The sequence below is a fragment of the Dendropsophus ebraccatus genome, chromosome 1 (assembly GCF_027789765.1).
Source record: "Dendropsophus ebraccatus isolate aDenEbr1 chromosome 1, aDenEbr1.pat, whole genome shotgun sequence".
Classification (NCBI taxonomy): Eukaryota; Metazoa; Chordata; class Amphibia; order Anura; family Hylidae; genus Dendropsophus; species Dendropsophus ebraccatus.
The window spans coordinates 162,844,299-162,862,031 of NC_091454.1; the positions used below are offsets into that span (position 1 = coordinate 162,844,299).

Consider the following 17,733-nt stretch of genomic DNA (forward strand, 5'->3'; position numbering starts at 1 on the left):
TAGTCCTCCAGGAGTGCTGTCATGGGCGTTAGGGTAAAAGCAGGATTACTTACGGGTAATCTTGTTTTCGGGAGCCCATGACAGCACCCCTCATTAATACCCTACCCTATTCTTAAAGTTATTCGTCTTATATTGTAATAGCCAGATGTTGCTTTCTTTTAAGTTGTTTGTATATTAATTTTGTATATACCTCCGCTGGAGTACTTATGTTTGAACTGAGGTCTGAGAGGTGTGTCAAGCTTTTATGTTCCCAGGTTTCCTGTCCTGCGGTGGGAGGTGCTCTCCAGGGGTGCTGTCATGGGCTCCCTAAAACAAGATTACCCGTAAGTAATCCTGCTTTTTTATGGAGGCAGGGGCAGGGAGGAACATAAACCAGCTTTACTTTCCTCTCCCCGTGCCTCCACAGCACTGCCTTATGCCTTACCACTCAAGCCAGGCTGCTCGATCTGCTTCTGCACCATCTTCACAACTCGGCTGATGTACTGCCTGCTCAGCCAGTCAGTGACTGTGTCGGGACACCACTTTAGTTTATGATTGGCTAAGTGGGCAATCCATCAACTGGGTCGGGTATTTTCCGTTGAGATGTGACGACAAATGAAAAATGAGTTCCAGTCGTTGTCCCGGGGGCTCTGATGCAGTGCTTCAAGGGCATAGGGAGAGGTAAGTACTGCTTGTTTATTATGTTCCCTTCTGCCTTTGTCTGCTTGAAAATTATAATATTTTCCCTAGACTTCTCCTTTTAAGCTAAAAAACCCCCCAAAAAACTGTACAACTGGTAATCTGTTTATTAGAGCTAGGGGTTTAACATTTTAGATGTCGTAAATGCAGATATACAATGTTCCAGACTGAAACATAAAGCACTTTTAATAGTGTAATACTGCCTTGATCTCCTTATCATGAGTAAATTAGGTATGATAGCCCACAAAAGCAGGTGTACAACAAAGTGATTGCTGTCTGACTAGTTATCTACGGGAAGTTTGAACCCATTCCTGTAATTTCTGCACAGCTTTCTTGTGGAAGATTATAGGGATTACATTTTATGTGATTGTTACTGCAAGATATGATAGGATCTTTTTTCAGTGGATTAAGGGATGTGTTAAGAACATAAAATTTATGCATATTTTGCAATTATCAGTTGCCTTTAATTTGTAGTTAGGGTCTCTGTGTTCCCTTGTTTCATTATTTCTTCTTAACATTTTTTTTCAAGGAGCACATTAAGCTGGATAAACCTAAAGGAATGAATTGTTTGGTGGACGGAACCATACCACCGAGTTCTGGTCTATCAAGTTCAAGTGCCTTGGTGTGTTGTGCAGGACTAGCCACTCTCACTGCTAATGGGAAATCTCTTTCTAAGGTAATTCTTAATTGTTGTTGTTTTGTAGAGAGTGCATTAAATACATTTTCATCTCTTAAAGGGAAACGATCAGCAGGTTAGAAGAATCTAAACCTCTAATATGTCCCTATAGGGCACAGGGTGCAGAGGATGAAGGTATGTTTCTTACCTTTATCCCCGTCGCCATTTTCGGGATGTAAACCGTTTATTTAATATTTTAATGGTGCTTTGGTGCAAAGGGGGGCAGGGCTACCACCCTTAGTGCACCGATCCGCCTTGGCCGTCCCATCCCTCCTAATGAATAATGGGGTCTTGCTCCGTTTATATAAGTTAGGAGGGACAGGCAGAATGCCAGTGTGCATTATTAGCATAATAAATAAACTGCGACTATCCCTAAAACAATGCTGAGGATAAAGGTAAGAAGCTTATTCTGACATGCATATGTGTCTTTTTATAATAGTGTATGTAAACTTATTTGCTGTTTATTTATTTATTCTTTTTAATTAGTATTCTTTATGTCATGGTCAGTACACTAATTATTCAAATTAATTTCCGTTTTTCTTTTGGTTACCCTGCTTTTATGCAAATGACCTGCATTCACAGTAACACTGGAAGATAAACTTCTTTTGTTAACCTGAAAGAATTTTTAACCAACCTTTATGATAACCGAGATTTTCCTCCGACTTCCCTGCTCTACATTTAGAATGCTCCTTCTTATAAAGGGAGTGTTTCAGATAATGGATAGTTGTATAATTGGAGAACAATATTTTGGATAAGCATTTTCATGTATTCATGTGCAGTTTTATCTAAATTGCAGTTTTGTATTCACAGTCCTGTTGGTTCCAATTTACTTGTCATAAAAAGTTTGTTCTGCTTTTTCTTCCCTCTAACACCATTGTTTTGCTGTGAGTTGCTGAATGTTTTGGCAGCTGTTTACCAGTGATTTAATATTCAGACTGCTTTTTAAAAGTCATTTTTTTTCCAAATCTTGAGTGGCCCAAAGTCAATTAAAAGCTCAAATAGAACTAAAGGTCCCAAGCAGATCTGGGAAGTAACTCATATTATTTTGTTCATATCTCCTTTTTAAAAGAAGTAATAAGCCCCCTTTTGGCAAGAAGGGTATAGGGAACTGAGTAGAAAAGGTAATTTCCCATGTCTAATAGGTGAGGGACCACTGAGATGACCTTGTGTTAGAGGAATGGAGGTCTGCACTTGGTGGTACCCAGTGGGAGCCTCGTCCACGCTATGACTTCACTGCTTTGTTACAGTGATTATGGAAAAACCAAAGAAGTATGTTTTAAACACTCTGCAAAAGTAACTAACTTCAGCTGCCACCTTCTACAAATATGTTGTGCTGAAGTGTTGTGGAAATATATACACCAATCAGCCATAACATTAAAACCACCTCTCGAAGGGTTGTCTTGGTATGTAGCACCAATAGGTTAGCAGCAGATCCTTTTAGTCCTGTATGTAAAGTGAGGGCCTGCATGGATCAGACTTGATTTTCCAGCACATCCTATAATGTGATATCATGGAAAATTTGAGACCAAGTCAACACCTTGAACTTGTCTGGTTCCTTAGATCATGCCTGTCAAATAAGGACATTAACATTAGGGAACACCCTTGGCATGAAGGCATATACTTAGTATGCAACATAGTTTAGGCTATGTTCACACTACGTATATTTAGATCAGTATATTTCAGTCAGTATTGCAACCAAAACCAGGAGTGGATTAAAAACACAGAAAGGATCTGTTCACACAATGTTGAAATTGAGTGGATGGCCGCCATATAACAGTAAATAACTGCCATTATTTCAATATAACAGCCGTTGTTCTAAAATAACAGCAAATATTTGCCATTAAATGGGGGCCATCCACTCAATTTCAACATTGTGTGAACAGATCCTTTCTGTGTTTTTAATCCACTCCTGGTTTTGGTTGCAATACTGACTGAAATATACTGACTGAAATATACATATACTGACTGAAATATACGTAGTGTGAACGCAGCCTTAAGGTCGGGGGTACGTCAGAAACAGATACATGAATTACAGTACCCACGTTACCCACTGTAAAGTCAATCATCTCTAGTTGTAATTATACTGACTTGAGGAATATATATAACATGTCAGTTTTACCACAATTTTACCTCAATTCTTTACCAGTGATGAAGTGTTTATTGGGATTTCGGTCAGCAGATGGTAATGGCTCTTAAACAAGGTAGTTATTAATGAATACACATGAAATAGCCAGTATGATTGTACCGCCATTCATCCATGTATACTTTCATGCCCCTAGTTCCTTCTTCCGTCCCTTTTCATTTCTTCTACATTCATCTTTCAACAGAATGCTAAAACAGTATTCTTTTTATTATAGCATTTTCCCTCATTGACCAACATGGAGATGATGTAACAGCAAGATGATCAATATCTCAGGGCCAAACTCATTTTATTTGGTTGCTTAGAAACATAGAAGATTGTCGTCAGAAGAAGACCACTGGGTCCATCTAGTCTGCCCTTTTAGTATTTCCTTTCTTATTATCTTAGGATAGATATATGTTTATCTCAGGCATGTTTAAATTCTGTAATTGTAGATTTACCAATTACATCTGCTGGAAGTTTGTTCCAAGTATCTACTACTCTTTCAGTAAAATAATATTTTCTCACGTTGCTTCTGATTTTTCCCCCAGAGACCCTCTGACTGTGTCCTCTTGTTCTTGAGCTCAGCTCAGGAGCAAAGTGTTCTTAGTTAAAAAAAAATAAAATAAGAACACTTCCCTCCTGAACCTTATTTGGTCCTTTAACATACTTAAATCGACTCTGTACCCACAATCTGACCCCACCAAACCGCTTGTACCTTCAGTTAGCTGCTTTTAATCCAAGATCTGTCCTGGGGTCCGTTCGGCAGGGGATGCAGTTATTGTGCTAAAAATTTACTTTTAATCCTACAGTGCTGTGTTTTACAGCCGGGGCTTACATTTGTATATGCATTAGGCTGGCACAACCTCTCTGTCCCTCCTCCCCACCCTTCTCATCATTAGGAATACTCCAGGCAGATTGCTTCCTATTCCCCACCTGTGGCAGCCCGGCACATGGGCTGGATCGTCAAGACACCTGTGCAAAGCTCAAACAGCAGTAAATGTTCCTGGATCATTCCTAATGCTGAGGAGGGGGGGAGGAACGACGGAGAGGTGGTGCCAGCCTAATGCATATACAAATGTAAGCCCCGGCCGTTAGACACAGCGCTGCAGGATTAAAAGTTGTTTTTAGGACAATAACTACATCCCCTGCCGAACGGACCCCAGGACAGATCTTGGATTAATAGCAGCTATCCGAAGGTACATGTGGTTTGGGGGGGGGGGGGTCAGATTGTGTGTACAAAGTCACTTTAAAGGTTTCAATCGTGTCCCCCTTTCCCTTCTTTACTCCAGACTATACAGATTCAAATCCTTGTCTTTCCTGATATGGTTTATGCCTCACACCCTCCACCATTTTTGTAGCCTGTCTTTGAACCCATTCTATTTTATCAATGTCCTTTTTAAGGTGAGGTCTCCTGAACTGCTTGATTGAGTCTGTTTGGTATTGGGCAACCGTTTCCTCCTATTTTAGAAGTAACCTCAAAATCTGCATTCTTGCATATGATACACAACAACTAGAACATAGAAGATGCTATGATTTCTGAATGTTGGTTGCTTCATAAGGTCTAGTTGATTATATCCAAAAACAGCTCTGATTGAATGTCCTCCACTGTTGGACCAATGGAAACACTACTGAGTTCACCTTTTGTGACAGCACAATTGGCAGATAATGCTGTGCAGTCAGGAAAGCAACCTGTGGCAGATTGGCCAGCTCCATATTACCTCGCCTGCAGTGAATTGGTGGCTGTCATACCCCCATGGTAAGATGAAATATCATATAAGGTTTGGGGGCCTCATCTTGGAAATGGGGCTATGACCATGGGCCAAGCATCATAGGAAACCAGGGGGTATCGGCAGTGAGGGAAGCCTCATGCTTCTCTGAAAGCAGAATATAATATAGGGGGAGAAGCTAAGCTTTGTATACAGTTTTATATCATTGGAGCAGGGAATATGAGTAAAAATCACAATAAGACCTGAAAACCCAGTAAGAGTCCTGCTTATCCCCCGCCCCCCCCCCCCCCCCCCGATTGACAGCTGTGTGAGAAGTCCGTCAGGATTTACTCATCCTACTCCACATCAAATAAACCTATCTATAACAGAGCTCGCTTTTCTCTCATATCCTTCTCTCAGAAATGGCAGCATATAAGCATATATCACTTTAAGAACATTATATACAGTATACAATACAGTATTTGTAAAGGAGGATATGTCTAAGCATTCGTCATTTATTACATTGTTGCTGTTTAAAATATGATTCAAAGTGGTAATGGGTATTTGATGTGATTAAGTGTGGGAAATGTCAAGTAATCTATATGCTTGTTTTACTTGTTATAAAACCCGTGTAGAAACACAAAAGTAGAGAGACATGCAGTATTCACTACAAAGATATGTCTAGTCCGAGGAGGGCTATAATGTTACTTTAACCTAGGTTTTTTTTTTTTTGTCCAATAATATCACTTGATCTTACAAAAGGCTTTTGGTAACCGCATCCAGTAAAATGAATATGCTCATCTTTCCTGTTGTGAATGAGCTTCATTTCTGTCATTCATACGGTGTAATAATGGCCATCAGTTACCACAAAGGAGTTTTATTTTAAAATGTTGTTGTGTCTCTGGATAATCCTGTAATTATTTGGTTTCATTTTTCCATAAGTGAGTATGCTCTTTCAGGATCATTGTTTGATTGCAGGCAGTTAAACCATCAAAGAACAAGTTAAAATGCACATTTCCTGTAAGTATATATGATAAAGGCTGTAATTGTAGTTGTCTTTTCTATTCTCAGCTTGGTAATAACCCCGAGATTGCTAAAACAGGTTTCAGCAGTTCTTTTTTTGATTGGTGAGATGTCCGCTGTGCTAGACACTTATACAGGGCTGGCTATTTGAAGCACTGTTAAAGGAATTGATTGAGGTATTTACATTCTATCTTTTGGACTTAAACACAATCCTATCCCAGACAGAAGACGTTCAGAAAGGAATACATTCAGTTTTGGTCTTAACAAGTATGATCTTTATGATGGTGCGTAAAGGCCGTATTACGCAGTACACTTCACGCTTGCTACCTATGCTATTACACGCAAGACAGACAAGGAGCGCGAGGGGCAGCGGGGAGCTGCGGAAGGGGCCATAGATTGTCCAGGTGGCCCATTGACCTCAGCGGCGGGCTGCCGCTGTTCCTGTTTTACTGTGCAACAAGCAGCAGACCTTCTATGTTGTGATTGTGATTTTTCAAAGACCACAAGCAGCCGACATTGTGCATGCTGGGTGATCATGGTCTTTTAACGTGCGCTGTTATAGCAAACAAATTATCGTCTGGAACAGCCAGTAATCGACCATGTATGGAGGATAATCGTTTGGTGTAATAAGGCCTTAAAGAGGACCTGTCACCCCCCGTGCCGGGGTGACAGGCTCCCGACCCCCCGTTAGAGACCCATATACTTACCTCATTGCGCTGTGTCCCGCTTCCTGAGCCGGTCGGGTGAGATTTCAGCGCCCGAAGCCCGTCGCGCGCACTCACAGGAGAGTCCGATGCTCATAGAGAATGCCGGAGCATTGGACTCACCATTCATTTTCTATGAGCATCGGACTCGGGCGCTGAAATCTGTCACCCGACCGGCTGAGGACCCAGCGCGATGAGGTAAGTATAGCGGGATCTAACGGGGTCGGGAGCCTGTCACCCCGGCACGGGGGGGTGACAGGTTTCCTATTTCACCTTACACTGCCTTCTAACGTTGTTCCCTTAAACTGGATCTCCCCTCGCGTTACTTTGCCTGGCAAGGGATGACTAAACTTTGTAGACCACCTTATACACTCGGACATTCCATTCTAATGACAGTGGCCATTTAATGGTGTTATCTTGGGAGCACTTTCCCTTACTACTTATTATCTAGAGTTGGGTTGCCAAAATAAGGATAATGTCTTACACTCTCCGAGACCAACTTACCACTAAGGCTAGTTATGCATCTATAGTTATTATATATGAGAAACTGCTAGAACAGTGATACACATATAACCATAGTAATGTGGCCTATCTTTTACCATACACATTCCACTTTTAGTACAGAGAAATAAAGTCTGTATTGCAAATATTAAGTACATCATGTATTAAATCAAACAAGGTGAGAGAAAATTATGTATCTGATATACCATGCAGTGTGTAAAGGCCTATTTCACATGCTGTGCACATATGTTCTATGTGACCTCCTTGTAGCACAGTCATACTGAACACTGCAAATTTTCTAACCTAACAACCACATTGGTAAGAATCGCTCAGCTTCTGAATCAGACATAACTGAGAAAGTGGTTAAGTTGGAGGCCTGGAAAAACTCTGCAGCCAAAACCACATAACCTCAGCTTGTTCGCCTTGTACATGTTGACTTTATTAACCCCCATGGTGCCATGTGCTGTAATGGGTTAATATCTATGTTTAACAAAGATTTCTGAAATGCAAGCCTGAGACCTGATACTTGTTTAAACTAAAGCGGACTGTGAGGCTGAATTATTTGTGTGAGCCTGCCAAAAAAGTTGATGGATTTTCTTCTAACCTCAATCTTAAAACAAAATATAAAATGAGTAGAGTGCAAACAATGTTGTCATTGCATTAGATAAAGGTAAAAGAAATGATTACGCAGAGCCCTGAGCTTAGCTGCACATGTATTTCATCTGTCTACAGATGTAATGTTTGCAGCTACTATGATTTTATTGACATTTGGCCAAAAAAGTAAGTCTTCCCACCTTATATTTGCTGGTTGCGCTAGTTTTTTTGGTACTGAAAGTCTTAAAAAGGTTGTCCAGGCAAAATTTACTGATCAGCTATTCACAGGATAGCTCATCAGTAAATGGTCCTTGGGCTGCCGACACCCAGTACCCACGCCAATAAGCTGGTGCCACCATGTACAGTAAACAGAGTTTGCCCCTTATTACATGAACAGGATCTGAGCGCCCGTTATACATTGCAACCGATAAGCAATAAATGGAGACAAACACCATTCACTGTGTAGTACGATGCTGAACAGATGATCAGCGAGAGTATTGGCCAATTAGTAACTGATGAGCTATCCTGTGGGTGGGGCCTGCATCCACATTGATTTAGCCCCACCCCTGTAGAAGGAGCTAACATCTGAGCCCAGTAAAGACTGCAGCAGTAAGAGCAGCATTACATGGAGGAGACCATTATTATTGTACTATAAAGTTCTACAGTGTTAGGGCAGTGTAAAATGCTTCACCTCATGTCAGTCACCATTCTATCTATTTATTACTGATGTAAACCTGTAACAGAATCCTGGCTCATTTATGCCCCGCCTCCTGAAACCGCGCTCCCCTGTAGGATGTCAATCTGTAGTGTGTATGTATTCCACGACTACAACTCCTAACATGTACATGGGTGCTGGGGTTTGTAGTCCTGCAGCTGAAAGTTTTAGAACTCCAGGAAAATAGTTTATTTGATAATATACTGTAAGTAATTGACAGACACTGCAGTGTTTGCAGATACCACCTGATGTAAAATGGTGGGGTCTTCAGCAACCATTATCCGGCCCTGTTTACATGGCTATGGTTTACCCAGTATTTTCAAGAGACAAAAATGCCCGCCCCATTTTGATGAGTTTTTATCTCAGAAGCCAAGTGGAGCAAAGCAATAGTGCTGACCAGTAAGCCACCATAACACATCTACATCTAGATTTAAACCAAAGATCCCAGCATTGCAAGGGAACGGCACTAACCACTGGGACAGACATTTTCCTGCCTATGGGCAGAGTGGGTTGAACTAGATTCAGAAAGGAGGGGTGGAGCTATAGGGTATAGCTTTGATGTCACTGCTGACCCTTGTGACCTGAAAGCTCTTTATGTAAACAAACACACAAATCCATAAAGCAGCAACAAAGGAGAAGGCCTAGGGACACAGGCAAAAAAAAGTTGGAGGAACAACTGAGGGAAAGAGACAGATTACAAATGATTCTCTATTCTAATAAGAAAAATTGGTCGAACATCTTTAATAACCAACAATTTTTCATTTTGGTGTTTTATTTTTTTCTTCTTTCTAAGAGCCATAGCACTTTTATTTTTCCACCTACAGGGCTGGTTGAGATGGTAATTTTTGGCCACGATCTTTAGTTTTTCCACAAGCCTGGAAGACAGAAATGGCTGCACATCGCACCCATTGTTTATATGAAAGCCTATCCGCTACATTAAAAACCAACATAAGTAGTTAGTATATAATTTGATCAAACCATATTGCCTCATGTACCACGTGCAGGTCTCTGATACACATGAGTCCCTACGCATGTCGGCCACTTTCTCTGCCTTTCTCTGGGTTTGGGGGGCCCTTGGGGTTTGGTCCTGTGACAGTGGGGTTGCAGAACCATTCTATGCCCCCCCCCCTTCCCTGCTTGCGCATCCTTTGTGGGGTTGGCGGTCACTGACCGTCACAGTGTCATTAAGCGTAGGGACTCTTGTATCAGAGACCTGCATGTAGTTCAAGAGGCAATATGGTTTGATCAAATTATATACTAGCTTCTGAAGTTGGCTTTTAATGTAGCCGATAGGCTTTCGTATAAACCATGGGTGCAATGTGCAGCCAATTCTGTCTTCCAGGCTTGTGCATCTTTAGTTTTTATTAGTGTCATATTTGTGTAGATGGTGATTTTTAATTGCTTTCGATTGATTCTTTTTTGATAATGTGTCAAAAAATCTGCAATCTTGTGTTTTTTTCTTTCTTTTTTCGTTTACATATTTCACCGTACGGAAATAATTGAATTGGACAATTGCAGACGCTACAATATATATGTTTATTTTTATGTGTAAGGTGAGCTCAGCTCCTTAGTGCGCTTCATAGAGCCCCTACACATTGTGATGTGCCAGGACGTCATGATGCGTGAACTAACTGTCTATTGCGGCAAGGGGTTAAGCGCATTTAAAGTTTGCTTAATAACATTTAGACAGTCCTGTGAAATATTGGGGCAATATAGTCTGGTCAGGTGAAAATTAATTAAACTCTTTGGATAGCATAATACACACCATGTTTAGAGGCCAAAAGGCACTGCATATCACCCCCCAACAGTGAAGGTTGGAGGTGGGAACATCATGGTGTAGAGCAGTTTTTTAGCATACGGCACTGGCAAACTTCATATGATTTGAAGGAAGGAATATACTGAGACATTCTCAATAAAAATCTGCTACCATCTACCAGTTGTTTCTCTATGTAGGAGGCGTCTTGAAGCTGTCATCACCAGCAAAAGCTTTTGTAAGAAGTATTAAATACATTTCCGTAACTGTGTTCAAAACTTTTTCACTACCATTTCATATTATAACACATCACTTGTGTGGATTGGATGGCTTGTTACCAACGTCTGATGAGAATTTTATGTCCATAGCACCTTTTAGAAATATATTAATAAGTACCGAAATCTATCTCTAAATGTGATGTGAATCGACTCTTCACTATGACTGTTGAATCTCCATACCCCACCAACAAACACTTACTTTCTATGGCACCCTACATTATATTCAATTTAAGTCTTAAATTTACATCTTTCTTATTTCTTAATAAGATGTTAGTGTTTTGTACATGTTTCTTAGTGTGGAATATGTCTGTGTGCGTCATTTCAGATATGTCAATTGCATCAATGTGCAGGACCAAAGGCTGACATGATTTCACTGGAATATTTATTACAAGTTTATACCTAACACTGTGTACCTTCTAGTCTTGTTAAATCTTTGGAGCACGGGAGAACATTGTTGTTCGTTAACTGAGCGCACACAACCTGTTCTAGATAGAGACCCCTCAGGTAAATTGTGAAATCTGGACTTTTTTCAATGTCCCAGGGGCCCTCAAGCTTTGAACCCTGTTCTGTAGGTGGCAGCTGATGTAATTACTTAGCAAGGATAAATTCATCTTCATAAAAAAATGCAATAACAGAACTACATTTTGCAAGGCCAGAATTTCCCCTCTTTCAAAGTGTTCATTATGTAGGCTTCAAACTCTTCTGTGAATGCCAGGCAGAAAATCCTTAGCGTATATGAATGTTTTTGGTTTCTGATTAAATAGAGCCATTTGATCAGCTATGTTCAGTACACTATTTTGCTAAGGTCCCCATACATTTTATACTAATGGCGTTTGAACCCTTTGGACATCAGTACAAAGTGTATGGGGGCCAGAGGCTTTGCTTTGCCCTTTATTTAACATGGGAATCCCTTGAGTGTTAGACCATGTCGTAAATTCATGTATATAGGGAGGACAGGATAAAATAAGTGAAAAGAAAAAGTTGTACGCTCAACCTTAAAGTGTCACAGTCATAATTTTTTTTTTTTTTTTCAGAAATCAATAGTACAGGCGAATTTAAGAAACTTTGTAATTTTATTTATTAGCCGAAAAATGCATTTTTATCATAAAAAGGAAGTTTGATAAATGCTAGAGCCGGCCCTGTCTCTGCGTCCGCTGCTGGCTGTGTATGTGCAGCAGGATCATGCGTTGTCAGGTATCGTTCACCTGGCTAGCGCGCCTTTATGATAACCACACTATACTGTGAAGATATGTACCATCTGTGATATCACTTGCTAATAGGACTTTGTCCAAATAATAAGAGACACCACCTGCTTTATTCTTAACGGATATAAGTACATATATACTAAGAGCGGCAATTTCAAATAACATCTGAAATCAGGAACTCAGAAACTGTATACACAGCATGCAAGGGGCCTGCATTACTGTAAATAAGATACAGATAGTCTTATGTCTTTTATGTTTTTAATATTTTATATGTATTTTTTTTATATTCTTTATACTGTTTACATAATTGATACTGTTCTATATTTTCTTATATAACTTCTGGAGAGCCTACCATTATTATTAATAGGATAAAAGAAGTGTTGGCTTAACAGTTGTGTGGCTGACAATTATTGACCCCTTAAAGACTCAGCATTTAAGTGTCAGTGATAGGAGCGTCTCCTGTTACTGTCAGATCGTGACCCCTGCAGATTGGCTTCCCTGATTGCAGGCGGTAAAATACTCACCTCAGTGTGGTCTGATCGTCAAACTTCTCATAGCGAAGAACGCCGATATTACTTATCAGTGCTATCCAACGGCATAGCATTTAACATTTTAAGGTATCTTTCCCTAGGGGGATTTAAAAAGAGTAAACAAGAACAAACAAACAAAAAAAAACAAAACAAAACCCCTTCCTCAAGAAGTTTGTCACCCCTACTTTCCCATGTTACAAATAAAACATAGCGTGCTCAATTGCCCGATCTACTAACCAAAACTAGGAGTAGGTTGAAAATACAGAAACTGTGGAAATCTTTCCATTATAATTTTGCCTTGTCAGTTCCACTTCTGGCTATGGCTACAAATACTGACCAAAATATGATGTCTAAGAGACAATTTTATCAATATTTGCCTTATATTTTTAGAAAATTATTTTTTGTAAACTTCGACACTGAAATTTTACCTGGATACATAACCTAAAGAAAATAAGCCATACCATGTAGTATAATATTCAGCTTTTACGCAGTAAATAAAGAAAGGTTAATAAAAGTTTTTAAAGAACTTTTTGCTAAGGCTTTGTCGACATTTTGTAGTTTTCTATGCTCTATTGTTCTCATTTACAATAATATGGAACTTTTGGATGACTTCCAGTATCATTATAATTTAGAAAGACTGTAGATTATCCCATTTATAAACCACAAACCATTAACTTTAAAAATACATTAAACCTAGAAATTAATGAGAGAAAAGAAAATATTTGTCAAAGTCGCTGAGCAGAAATCCATCTTGTAGAAAATTTTTGGGGGAGGTAGTGGTCAAATGTATTGTCTCCTCTATCTGAGGATCCGTTAGCCTTAGATAAAGCAGACCGAGCAGTTGGGGATCATTATCATTCTAGAGAGAAAGCAGGAAGCCACAACAAATTGGCAACAAAAGCAGTCATTCAAAAAGGCAGCTTGATAAATTCCTGCAATGCCTTTATTGTCTTATATACGTTCAATATGGCTTCATGGTGCAGAATTTTCCCTGGTGACGAAAAGATAAAGTGAATTTTCCAATTTGCTGAGGTATCCCTATGTAGATGGATGTGGGGTACTTTAAAATAAGAAATACATAATTTCATAATTTTACAATTAATATTGAACAGGGTTTTGAGTTTTTGTTCCTTTCAGTGGCCTTTAAAACAAAAAAACTTTCTGCATCTTTAATTGCTGTGCGAACTCAACAGTACAAATGAGCGCAAATTGAGCATGCTCAAGTCCATCCGAACCCGAGCATGTGGCATTTGATAAGCGGTGGCTTAAGAAGTTGTATGCAGCCCTCAGGCCCCATTCACTCTAAACACAGACGTGGGAGTCCTGTACTGGAATCTGTTCCCCGCATAGCAGCATCTCGGATATGCTGCTGGGAGCAGGGGAACTGTATGGATATGTGCCACGCTGTAATGGCAGAGCTGATGGGAGCGGGGTTACTGTATGGATATGTGCCACGCTGTAATGACAGAGCCGATGGGTGCAGGGGCACTGTATGGATATGTGCCACGCTGTAATGACAGAGCTGATAGGAGCGGGGTTACTGTATGGATATGTGCCACGCTGTAATGGCAGAGCTGATAGGAGCGGGGTTACTGTATGGATATGTGCCACGCTGTAATGACAGAGCCAATGGGAGCGGGGGCACTGTACGGATATGCGTCACGCTGTAATGATAGAGCCACACGGCTCTGTCATTACAACGTGGCACATATCCGTACAGTTCCCCCACTTCCAGCAGCATATCAGAAATGTTGCCGTGCAGGAGACAGACTCCAGTACAGGCCTTCCACATCCATGTTCCGTGCAATACTTGGAACGTGTGAATGCGGCCTTAGGGAGTCGTGGAAACCATGGATACAGCCTATGGGCCGTATCCATCTTTTGTAGATAGCCCTAGGGCTGATTCCAACCCCACAATCTGTGTTAATTAAAAAAATCACTGCTTTTATATAGAATTGAGGATTTAGTGTAGATGAGATCACCCTACTCATGTGGAATAGTACACAATTCGATGACAATGCACACCAAAAAAAAAAAGAAATCACTCTTAGCATTTGCTGTGTGCTGTTGCAATCTTTATTGAGCAGAAGCATATTCAACACTTAAGACTTACTACGATCCAGAGATACAGCTGGGGTGAGTGTGTGGTAGTGCACTCTACTCCCTGTCTGGCAGAACATCTGCGTATTTCTGCTCTATAGACTATAACAAAGCAAATAAGTAAGATTTGTTTGACAGCTAAGAGGAGACACTCTTTGCCGTGCACCCCTCTTCCAGCTGTTTCTCAGGATTGCCGCAGCTCTTAGTAGTGAGACCCATTGTGATCAGTAGCTTTTGACATGTCTAACATTTCAAAAATTGCTCCAAATGACAGCAACGCTTTAAACCACATTGGTTGCCACTGCTGGCACAGAAAACATTTCTCCCATCCGGCAGCACAGGACAGGCACTTTGGGAACAGTGGAGGACTGCTCTCAAGGGTGGGTTCACACATACCATATCCACAGCATATTTCACGCTGCAAGTTCGCAGCAAAATCCCATGTGGATACCTTCACTGTCACTTCAATGAAATTCCATACTCGCAGCGAGATTTTCATGTGGCTGCAAGTATGTGAAAGTCAGCCCCCTTAACCCCTTGCGGCCCGGTACATAAATTACCGGGTCCGCGCTCCGGCTTGCTTCGGGGGCTCCCGGCGCTCAGCCAATCAGTGCGCTGTGGCAGGGCAGGACATTGATTGGCTGAGAGCCAGGAGCCCCTAAAGCAAGCCGGAGCGTGGACCAGGCAATGTATGCACCAGTCCGCAGGGGCTGACTTTTACATACTAGCAGCGGGATGACAATCTTGCTGGGAGTATGGAATCTCATTGAAGTGACAGTGAAGGTATCCGCAGCGGATTTCATTGTAAACTCGCAGCGTAAAATCTGCTACGGATACGGTATGTGTGAACCCACCCTTTAGCATTATATAGACAAACATTGAACGTTATATGTGGTCTATGGGTATTTATTTTATTTTATTTTTTCAACTACTTCTGGCAGGGTAGGCAATTTATTCCCTAGAACAGTTCTCTTCTTATCCTATAAGTTTGGCCAGTGGACTTCTCCATTTATAACTCACCAGAACCTGCACTTTGTTTCAGTATGTATTTCTGAATTACAAACAACCAATGTTAGCAATGGCTGGAGGCTTGTATTATTTATTTGTTCCTGTGTACATAGATTGGAACAAAAATAGCAACCCTTGTAACTTTATTCCTGCCTTTTATACTCAAGTTTATATTATTTGGCTTGCTGTCACTCTTAATTTATTTGTGCACTGGATTATATTTCAGAGTAGTAAAATGCTCAATTTTCCAGCCCCTTGTCCCCTTTGTTAAATTTACATTTTTCCTTTGATTTCTTTGAAAGGCAGCTGATTTGTTTAGTTTATTCCATAAATATTTATGTATTTACTCATTGCTAATTGTTTTTTTTTTCTCTAAAAGAGTTGTAATCATGCAAGGGCTTCTTCTGCAAGCTTTAAAAGAGCCAGGATGTATCAGTAGACATCTTAACGCCAAGTTTAGTGAGCTGGTCAATGTTAACTCCTTTTTAGCTAGTGATTCCCATCCTTAATTCTAGCAAAGCTTGGAAGAGGTAGCTAATTTAAATTACAGTATATAGATTTAAAGCATGGTTAAGCAAAAGCAAGTGTTGGTTCTGTTTTTTTTTTCCTTTATTTGATGAGGACCTCTTGACGATGAGAAGAATTCTGCATCCCTAACATCACTGACAAACTTAAGTATAAGTGTATGTTCGCCTGTTCATGTGTGTGACTTAAAGTGATTGTTTTTTAACAATAGAGTGAGTTGAATAGTGTAACCCTCTGCATGGTGTGGATGACGGGAGTGTGCGCTTTGTGGATGATGTCCCATCATCCACACCATGCAGACTCCCATCATCCACACCATACACAGGGACACACTAGTCAACTCACTCTATTTCAAAAGAACAATCACTTCAAGTCACACACATGAACGGACACACATACATTTAGGAGAAGAAAATAATTATTTACAGCGATCAAGTAAGAAGGTAAGCAGCTTGTGGGGCGTATCAGCAGGTTCATTGAGTATAACCTGCTGATAGTGCCACTTTAAATTATAACATTCTACCGTAGGAGCCAAGGACACGTTCCCATATGCCAAAGAGCGCATGTGGCCAAAAACCGCATAACCTCACATAAACAAATGGCCTCACAATGTTGGTGTAAGGGCAATGTAAATGGTGTAAATATTTGATTTATTTGCATTCACTGTTTAGCAAATGAACTGTATCAATTCTTGCCCGCTCTCCTGAATGACGGAAACCCTTTAAAACCAAGCTGTAGTGATATGTCCCTATATCTCTACTAGCAGTGACCAACTATCAAGTTCGATTGGGGACAGCATCTCACTCCACAGCAAAAGCAGGATTGATATGCATACAACTAAACTTCTACAATCTAACCTGTCAGATCCCACACAGAACCTTGATTTCTCACTAAGGCTATGTCCACACATAGTATTTAAAGGAGAAGTCCGGTGCAAATTTTTATTAAAGTATTGCATTGCCCCCCAAAAGTTTTACATATCACCAATATACACTTATTACGGGAAATGCTTATAAAGTGCTTTTTTTCCCTGCACTTACTACTGCATCATGCTTCACTTCCTGGATAAAATGGTGATGTCATGACCCGACTCCCAGAGCTGTGCGGACTGTGACTGGATTTGTATAACTTTTGGGGGGCAATGCAATACTTTAATAATAATTTTCGTCAGACTTCTCCTTTAAGTCAGTCTTTTGGTCAGTATTTTTCAACCAAAATCCGGAGTGGAACTAGCAGGGCAAAATTATAATGGAAAGATTTTCCCAGTTTCCAAGTTTTCAACCCACATTTGGTTTTGGTTGCAAAAATACTGACCAAAAGACTGATGGAAATACTACATGTGAACATAGAGTAAAACCGTATCATCTTTAATCTATTTGATATTAGAGGTTTGCTTACTTCATCAGTACTTTCACCTGTAATATCTAGCTACAATCTTATTGACCCATAAGATTTTGATATTTTTCTAATCTTTCTCCCCCTAATCAATGAAACATTTGGTTTATAGACACTGTATTTGCATGGTAGTTGAACAGTCGGCTCCCTATGAGCTGTCTGTATTTGTAATTCTTGTAGTTGTATTGGAAAATGTCATAAATAGTTTAATAAAAAAAAG

The 17,733-nt window shown here is 40.3% G+C and overlaps 1 protein-coding gene across 3 annotated transcripts in view; it reads left to right on the forward strand.

Moving 5' to 3' along the window:
- The window catches only part of GALK2 (galactokinase 2), a 172,797-nt gene that overhangs the window by 73,488 nt on the left and 81,576 nt on the right, over positions 1–17,733 (forward strand). For all 3 annotated transcript variants that reach the window (XM_069983250.1, XM_069983259.1, XM_069983267.1), the window contains one exon: positions 1,208–1,354. In XM_069983250.1, the coding sequence (XP_069839351.1) occupies positions 1,208–1,354 (147 nt within the window). The remainder of the gene's footprint in view (positions 1–1,207; positions 1,355–17,733) is intronic.